A 9,583-nucleotide genomic window follows, 5' to 3' on the forward strand; every position below is an offset into this window, starting at 1 on the left:
ACCCTCCATCCAGAGGAAACCATACAAAGACTAGCCGCTCATCTTGATTGGTTGATCTTCAAAGGCTTCTTGAACCATCGTTAAAACCCTCCTGCCGTCAAAAGATGATGATTATATGATCTATCATGTGCAATTAATCTTGTGCCTCATCGTACAAGACTCCCAAGCCCACAGCCAATGATGATGTTGGGCCGTGAGTTCAAGAGCCCAATTATTATGATGATGATGTGTTCGAACCAAAGCCCTCACATGCGTCCACAAGAAGTCTCTTCTCAAAGATGATGGAAATTAATGTATTGGACCCCACCAATATTCACCTCCAATCGGCCCAATTCCATGCATGCGTGTGTCTTTGTTGTCGGCCCACTAATGTTCTCCTCTCTCTCTCATGTGAATTCCTTCAAATGGCGGCCCCCTCCTGTACGTGTATATATGTTGATGTATATATAACCTTCCATGTTTTTAAATGGCCCCACTTAGTTGTGGATAATAGAGATGTGATATCTTTTGGCTGCCTCTTCCTCAAAAGTTGTGAATCTCAAAACAAATCTCCAATGTTGCCGTCAATTTCAAGTCCAATTAATGATGATGTGATATGATGTGCTCCAATAAGGTTTTCTTTTAAAACCTTTTTTATGCATTTAAATACCATGACAAAAAATCCGGGTGTTGCCTAATACCTTCAGCCGTAGACAACGGTTAAAGAACCGTAGGTTACGGTACAAAGATTCTGTTTCTTTGTTGATATGTCAACCGTAAGTGATGGTTTATAACCGTAAGTCACATCATCCTCTTGACAGCCCACACATAACTGCACTTTCAACGTTCGCATATTGACCCAATGCCCCATGCACTTCATTCCTTCTCGTTTCTTTCAACTCTAACCCATTTTCTAACCCGAGATAACTTTCGAATAACGTCTTTTGCTATATTTATCATCCGCGGGTGTTCCGCATCATCTCTAACCACTTTAACTTCACCGAATTACGCGATTAACCTGTAACACCACAAACCTTCGTAGTGAACATATTCCAAGCGTATAATCACGTAAACGACAATAAATGACACAAAATACGCACGTTAACACTCGGGTTTCACACCCTCCATCACCTTCGGCTAGATCCTCGGTTTTAGTGAATGGGTCCCTGTCTTTTGAATTTAACTGTTATAAAGGGGTCAGACAAGAAGATCCGTTTTCTCCGTTTCTGTTCCTTTCGGTTATGAAAGCCTTGTCTAGCATTTTTTGCAAGCAAGGTTGGAAGGGTTTTTTTTTTAAAGGGATTCAAACTCCAAATAATGGGCCGGTCATCTATCACCTCTTTTATCTCTTAATGGGGGAACATGACAGGGTTAATGTGACGAATGTGGTGAGATGTCTCAGAATTTTTTACTTGTGCTCTGGCTTAAAAATTAATCTTCACAAATCCAACATATACGGGATGGGTGTGGATAATTGTGATATCAAAGATATGGCGAAGGTGATTGAGTGTAACACAGATAATATCCCGCTGACTTACTTGGGGATTACGGTGGGGACAAATATGAATAGAATTAGCAACTGGGACCTTATAGTTGAGATTTTTGATAAAAGATTGTCGATTTGGAAAGCTAAAACTATTTCAATAGGGGGAGCCTTACTCTGATTAATTCAGTTCTGGAGTGTTTACTTATATATTACTTTTCTTTATATAAGGTCCCAGTGGGTATAAAATGAGAAAGTTCATTTGGGCGGGTTCTAGTGACATTAATAAAATGAACTGGTTGGCTTGGAATTGGGTTACTTGGCCCAAGAAAAAGGAGGCGAGAGGGGGGGGGGGGTGGGTATTAACAGACTCAAAGACGTTAATGAGGCCCTCCTTTATAAATAGGGTTGGAGATATATATAGGACCGAAAATCAAAATTTGTGGAGGAAAGTGGTGGATGCGTGTCATAGTAGAAAGAATCAAAGAAGATTTCAGCCGCTTAACGTTAACATTGCGGGTTGTTGGATAAATATTGTAAAAGTGATTTCCAAAATGAAACTAAATAGGAAAGGTTTAAATCGGATGATATTGGGTAAGGTGGGAACGAAATCGAAATTCATTTTTGGTTAGACACCTGGGTGGGCGATCTTCCTTTCTTGGAAAGATGGCCACACCTATTTGTTTGGAAAGGTTTAAATCATGCAGGGTTGCGGACAGATTAGAAATGGATTAAGGGAGTGATGGTTTCTCTTGGAATTGGGTTAGAAAGCCCGAGTCGGACATCGAGCTTAAGGATGGCAGGAATGTCAAGATGTTATCAACAAGGTGAGACTGTCCAACGATAAGGATTCGTGGTACTGGAACGTTGACAATCAGGAAGGGTTCTCGGTGAATTCTGTGAAAAAGGCGCTCATTAATGATAGAGGAAATAGCCTTCTCCCTAACTTTGTTTGGTGCAAATGGGTTCCTCTCAAATGTAATATAATGGCTTGGAGAGGAAACTTAGATAGGCTTGCAACAAGAGTTAACTTGAGAAGAAGGAATGCACATATTACGTTGGTTATGTCCCCTTTCTGTGACGAGTACGAGGAATCGGTGGATAACTTATTCACTGCATGTTCGATGGCTATCCGGGTATGGGCGGCTGTTAGTGCTTGGTGTAACATTCCTTCGATCTTCGACTTCGCCTTCAAAGATTTATTGGATCTCCATAATTTCTGTCAGATGGGAAAGAAAGCAAAAAAGATTATTCTTGGGTTGGTTATAACTTCTTGTTGATGAATCTGGAAAGGTAGGAACGATTTGGTGATCAATCAGATCAAGAGAAGCTCACAAAAAATTATGTTAGAGATAAAATAGAGGGGTTATGCTTGGGTTAAAAATAGATCTTCATGTAGATATATTAGTTGGAAGGAATAGTGTAACTATCCTATATATATGTTGTAATTGTTTGCCCTTTGCCTGTTTGGGTCAGGGATTTTATTTTGTTTGGCATTTTACCCGCTTGGATCAGAGGTGTGTTTTAATGAAGTTTAATTTTCAAAAAAAAAAAAAAAAAAACAATATATAGTCTTGAGGAAAATTACAAAAAAAAAGTATTCTCTGACACAATTTTTTCAAAACAGACATTGAATTTCGTGTTTACCAAAGTAAACACCAAATGCGGAGGTTAAGCTGACAAAATTCACCAAAAGTGCGGGCTGAGCCACCAAGATTCACCAAAAGAGCAGGCTTTTTCATCATATGTATAGGCTTAGTTATCGTTTTTTACCAATAGGTGACTAAATCCTAGCCGTTTCACCGACGGTGCTGTTGTGGCGACTTCTGATTGGAGCAAACGAGGAGTGCTTAATTTGGTTAAGTGAAAAGTCTACAACTCCGTGTCTATTTTGAAAAAAATTCTACTAAAAAATGTGACTATTTAGGTAATTTTCCCTATTTTTTGAGTCTTAGTTCTGATATATTTTCTCCGAGAGCTCAAAGGCCACTATATATTCTTAGGATTTATGCTATGTTACACTAAGATATAAGCTAGATCCCTTCACACCCTTATCATACGTTTCTTGTTGCATGTGCCGCGTACAATATTATGGATGGAGTCATCCTTGTTGCTTTGATCCGCATGATTTTAAATAGTGGCGGATCCATGAATTTCTTTCACCGGGTTTTTTTTGGTAGATTCTTATAAGTTCTCACTAATTTTTCATACAAGGTTTTCACTAATTTTTTCCATTTTTTTAAACCGAGAAGGTTCCTGGGAGCCCACAAAACCCCTTGGATCCACCCCTGGTTTCAAAGGATTAGTTGATGCATAACTTCAAATTCGTCATCTAAACAAGTTTATTATTTTTTATCTTTGGTTGCAGTCAAACATCGATGTACCACCAAATTTCACTTACCAATAGGCAATAGTCCTCACCATAACTGCATTCTTACTCATCCTATTTTAATTGAACGGCAAGGAACGACGTGCTAACCACCGTGACACCGGATACTGTGGTCAAGGTCGACTACTCGACTGCCGCCAGCCCCTTGGCTCTCCCAGATGCGAGGAAACCCGAACTCCACCCGCCCGAAGGCACGACAGTGGAATAATCGAAAAAAATTGGCCTCCCATCCAAGACGAACCGGCGTCACCCGTATTCGCCCTTCACCTGGATACCGCAGAAAATAATAGAGAGATTGAAAGTCAAACCTGGATCATAAGGAACCAAATCTTTCCCCAACCACTCAACCACTACCTCATTTGCCTTACTCATCCTAATGACCTCAAGGTTTTAAACTAAAAATATGTATATACATATATGGAATTCAATAATGAGTTAACTAATAATTACACACGCTATAATAAATAATTGTGATAAAATAAAATTAATATTTTTCATCCCCACTCCAATTATTTTTCATTTTTGGGCCTGTAGGACCTTCTTCACCCAACAATTCATTAGGAAGCCCCCTAACAAATTTGTCAAATGGACCTCTCAACAGCTTTGGCAAAACATTCCTCACTTTCTTGATCTCATTTGTAATGTCATAGCTTATTTTTGGACCCCATTTTCTACTATAGTTCAACCACATTGGTTCAACAACCACCTGCCCCAAATACTCGGCCGCAACCACCATCGGAGTGATTCCTGTATCCATCATCATTTTGCCCTTTGATGCATCGTTTCGTATACCTATACTGCCACTTCCTTGTAAAACTAACCCAGGTTTTGAGTAAAACGCGTGGCCATGCAACGATGAATAGGCTACGGGCTTATTTCCATTTTCAAATTCAATATCTGAAGCATCAATCATTTGTCCTCCACTATGTTCTGAGAAGTAGACACTTTTTAACTCCCCGTTATAGTTACTAACCCTTAACGTTAGATGCTCCCAGTCACCAACATGTTCACCTATTTTTCCTAGGGAAACATTAAAAATTCCCACTTTTGCCCTTGCCGGACCGTTAAAAGGGTAGAATATCCACAAGGGTATATCGGTAAATGTCGCTCCAAACATAGGTTTTATGTGGAAATATGCACAAGAATGAGCCAGATCACCTTTCTTCACCCTTTCTTTAGATGAATCATCTTTAGGGAGGTCTAACCAATACAAGTCATCGTTTGAACCACCTTGCGGTAGGTTTGAGCCATCGGGTTGTATCGGTCTTGGTTCAGATTCCTTGCCCTTTTCATACAACAAAGCTCCATTTTGGAAAAACCAATCGACTGAGGACGGAAAGTATGCTTCATCAGGGTGGAAATAAATCACAGGTGAGTAAGCTTGAATCAGTGCTTCAACTTGGGACAAATTTGGCATGGCCATAAGGTTATTTTTCGTATTTTTCAAGCAATAAACAAGTGACACGTCAGCAGTAGCACCAACATTTTGAACTACAAAAGATCCTGTTGACACACTTAGAGCATTCACACCCCTATCTTTTGGCCTTATTTCATACATATTGATATTGTTTGTATTGATCTTCTTGTCTAATCCCCAAATCCATCCATCAACTTCAATTGCATCAGCGAATTCCGATTGGACACACCGTATTTTTTCAACGGATGGTTTTTCTGGCGAATTTGTGACAAGATAACCAACGGGTTTGTATCCTTCAGGAGGTGTTGGCAACCAAATGTAGCAGTTGCCGCCGTCTTGTTTTATTTTCTTCGACTCGCTACTCCAAATCAGAGAATAATCGGTTGGCTTAGCTAAAGAACTATGTGATGAAAAAGAGTTATTTGTGACAGTTTTTGCTGCTAGAATCCAACCAAATAAAGGCCTGTTGTTGGGTTGGCTGTAGCACCCAAGCATGAAGAATCCATCTGGTATTGAAGATGGTTCATAGAAGGTTGCACCCTTGTTGTCAGGTCCACCTTCAAGAGCAGACCATATTTTGTTGAATGTAGAGATTTGGCACACTTGTAACCCTCCTAAATCAATAACCCCAGTTGCAAAACCATCCCCTACATCACCATAGTGGCAAGAAAAAAAAACATTAAGTTCAAACTTATCATATACAGCAAGTGTAGCATAACCTATCTATAAAGGCTATCTACAAATATTACGATATATATTATCTATTTTCATTTAAATGTCTATAATATCACAAGTATGTTATGATAATATTAAGGGAAAATTACTATAGGAGCCATTTGACAAGCATCATCATCATACTCGGTAAATCTCACCAATAGCAAAGCTAAGGTAGGGTCTGAGGAAGGTAAGATGTAGAAAACGTTACCTCTACCCCGTAGGAATAGAGAGTCTGCTTCTAATGAGACCCGGCTTGATATATAGTAGTTAACCAAAATACATTAGCTAATTAACGGGGGAAAAATCACCAAAATAGTTATCTTGACTAAGAAAATCATCAAAATAGTCATTGAATTTCAACGGGCTCCATAAGGGCGAGTTATGTTTTAGCCGGCATATATACAAAAGCGCAGGTTAAGCCTTAGGGGCAGCAAAAGCGAGTGCTAAGCCTCGAAAAGCGTGGCTAAGCCTAGGTCTTAGCTCCCACAACCGGCGAAACTTATGGAGGAAGGTCATTGACTGAAATCATGAATCATTTATTTTTTGTATGACTTAATTTTTTTTTTTTTTTTTGAACGGCAAACCACTTTATATCTATATATAAAGAGCCAGCAAGCCGCTGAGAAGCTACAACAGAAAAAGAGAAAAAGACAACAAGAAAACCAAACTAAAGAAGACTAGAAACATTGAAAACGGGCCTACTCCCAAGTGACATTAGGGAGGTTGGACCGATGCTTAATCCACAAAAAGGAGTCTTCCATTATTTTCTCGACCAGCTCGATAACCCGAAGAGACCTTCCTTCAAACATTTTTTGGTTCCTAACGTACCATATTCTCCAAAAAGTAGCCTTCATAACGATGTTGACCAATCTCTTCCACTTTTTCAATGACTATTTTGATGGTTTTTTTTTTTCAACATGACTATTTTTGTCAAGTGGAATTTCACCACCCCTATCCAAACACTTGTCCGCATGCCTACCCCCTACCCCACACACACCTCATTGTGACACGTGGTGTACCTTTTGACTTACCATCTCTTCTTTCCTTAAAGTTTGGCAATTCGATTTTTTTTTTTTTCAAACTTACAATCATATTCATTTCAAACAATACCCACAATTTTCATTCAAGAAAAAATTGGTGATACCAAACTTAATATTCAAGCCACATGTTAATAGATATACCAAAGTTAAACCAAAAACTAAATGAAAATAATTTATTTATAAAAAAATATAGCAATACCTGGAGGAAATTTGGGTATTGGTGAAGGAAGCTTGAATATGGATTCAATTGGCAGAGGCTTGTCGTCACATTTCTTGAATAGATTTGCCAATAAACTGAAGAATAATCCCATTTTATTGGGATGACAAGTGTTTTATTGATCAAACGAAATATTAGGCATATATATAGAGTTTATGTTATAACTCTGAATACGATAAGATAACAAAAATGTGAAGAAAATAATAAAAGGAGAAAGCAGGGTTTGTCTGGAGAGGTGCATGGCGTGCAAGGTATTCATATAGATGGTTTTGGGTAAGCCGTCCAAGATACCATCAACCCCACTACATATATATCCTTTTTTAGGGTTGCTTTCATTGTAATATTTGAAATTCGGTATAACCTAATTGTCACGAAACCATGAACATCTTATCCGTTAGGAATACCAAAAGTATTTACAAGTAATTTGTGTAAGCCAATTTATGTTATGTGAGTTAATTATACAAATAGTTTCTGTGGTTTATTGAAAGTAATATTTTTGAGTATTAGCTTATTTTTTTAACAAGCTCAGGTTTTATGGTTTCGGTTTTGTAACACCTTCGAGTATTAAGGCTAACTGTTGTTAGTTTTTCTGTTAAATCAGTGCAAAATGACTAAAATACACTTATATATTTTTTTTGTTAGTACTCAAAGGTGTTACCTTCAATAAACCACAAAATCTATCTGTGTAATTAACTCTAGAAAATATAGAAACTCTTATATTTGTAGAAAATAATATTATAAAATATGCTACATAGAAATATTTAATAATTATATTACTAAAATTATTAATATACATACAATTACCAAACATCTGTTGTTAGAGAAAACATTGTAGTAAGGACAATGTTTAGATTTTAATTAATTTTTGTATAACTAATATAAAAAAGAATTATGATAAATATAAAACTCGTGCATATTATCTTTAATATAATATAACACACACATTTTTTTTATTATGTATTATATTCGGACCTACAAATTTTTATTACGATTCTTTTTTAGCTTAGTTTATGTTAAATAATATTGTTCTTTGTTTAGTTTAGTTTAGTTTAGTTAATATTATATTACATGTTATGTTGTGTTGTGTTGTGTTGTGTTGTGTTATATTATGTTGTGTTGTATTATATGTGTAACAATCAAATACAACTAATATCCTTAACATGAGAAGTGAAGGAAGTCTTTTTTCTCATCTACTTAAGTATGATACTTAATTGCGTAATGTAAAAGAAATCGTGTTTTTACACGAGTAATTATGTAATTTTTGTAGAGTAACTCTACAGTAATTAATAATTCATCTACTAGTGTAAAAAAATTCTTCCTTCACTTCTCACGTTAAGCCAGTTTGTATGTTAAAACCCATTTGTACAATAATCTTACTCTATGTTATATTATAGCATGTCATATTTATCACACCCCTTTCTTAGGCGGAAGCACGAGGTGTGATCATGAAAGGTTCTCATTGCATACGAATGGTAAACATACTACATGCTCGTAAAAATAACTTCAAATGCCAATAACATTAACTGAAAACACAGTTTAAGTTTGGGGTTTACATTGCATCATAATACGTTGTCTGAAAAGTTTACAACATTATTCATAGATAAACATAAACGACATCCCAGAGCAAGAGTAAGACCGCGCGCACATCCACTTTAGTTACCTGAAATACATGTGAGATTTTGGAAATCGTCAACATAATGTTGGTGTGAATTCATGCAGTTTTTGTATTGAACGTTTGTATACTTGGTATGAAAACATGGTATGTATCTTGTATAAATCAAGTATTTCTATATGTATCGAGGTTGTTAATGGGTTGCAAGGCCATTAACATGTGACACGACATAGGAAGCATCCAAACCATAGGCATTTTTCTAGTTGTCGATTCACGACTGAGATACAAAAGCACTACTTGGTACTAGTTATCACCAAGAGTGTGGCTGCCCGAAAACCCATTAGATCTGACCTTTTGTTCTGCGGTCTTAGTATGTACACGATTAATGGTGCTTCTGGTACCCTATTCGTGACACGATTTCTAGTATCCTTCCTTAGTTCTTGTATCCATCATACCATAACATATGTATTTTCCTCAAGTTTAAAAAAAGTATGTAAAAGATTAAAAGTGGAGACATAAACTCACTTTTCTGTAAACATTTAGTAACATGTACTTCACCCCCGAAGTTAAAAACTGAAAACAGTTAAAAGAAAAAGGGGCATGAACTCACAACTTTGCGTTTCTTGCGCCGTAACTTCACCGGGTTTTGCCTATATAGCGTCGTGACCTATACGTGTTTTATTAACGTTAGTCACTAGACTTGTATCGCACAAGTACAAGTCACCATCT

General features: G+C 37.0%; 1 protein-coding gene across 1 annotated transcript; it reads right to left on the bottom strand.

Moving 5' to 3' along the window:
- Positions 1–4,271: 4,271 nt before the first annotated feature.
- LOC110898579 lies at positions 4,272–7,507 on the bottom strand. The gene is made up of 2 exons (XM_022145376.2): positions 7,225–7,507; positions 4,272–5,915 (listed from the first exon to the last, which is right to left on the bottom strand). The coding sequence occupies exons 1-2, from the start codon at positions 7,334–7,336 to the stop codon at positions 4,336–4,338; spliced, it is 1,692 nt and encodes a 563-aa protein (XP_022001068.1). The 5' UTR covers positions 7,337–7,507; the 3' UTR covers positions 4,272–4,335.
- Between the last annotated feature and the right edge of the window lie 2,076 nt (positions 7,508–9,583).

Source organism: Helianthus annuus, chromosome 1 (genome assembly GCF_002127325.2).
Source record: "Helianthus annuus cultivar XRQ/B chromosome 1, HanXRQr2.0-SUNRISE, whole genome shotgun sequence".
Taxonomy (NCBI): Eukaryota; Viridiplantae; Streptophyta; class Magnoliopsida; order Asterales; family Asteraceae; genus Helianthus; species Helianthus annuus.

Excerpts from the sequence above, each read along its gene's own strand:
- LOC110898579 (XM_022145376.2), bottom strand. The coding sequence starts at position 7,336 with ATGGGATTATTCTTCAGTTTATTGGCAAATCTATTCAAGAAATGTGAC. Across the intron at positions 5,916-7,224 it reads AATACCCAAATTTCCTCCAG|GGGATGGTTTTGCAACTGGG; the intron begins GTATTGCTATAT and ends ATGGTGATGTAG.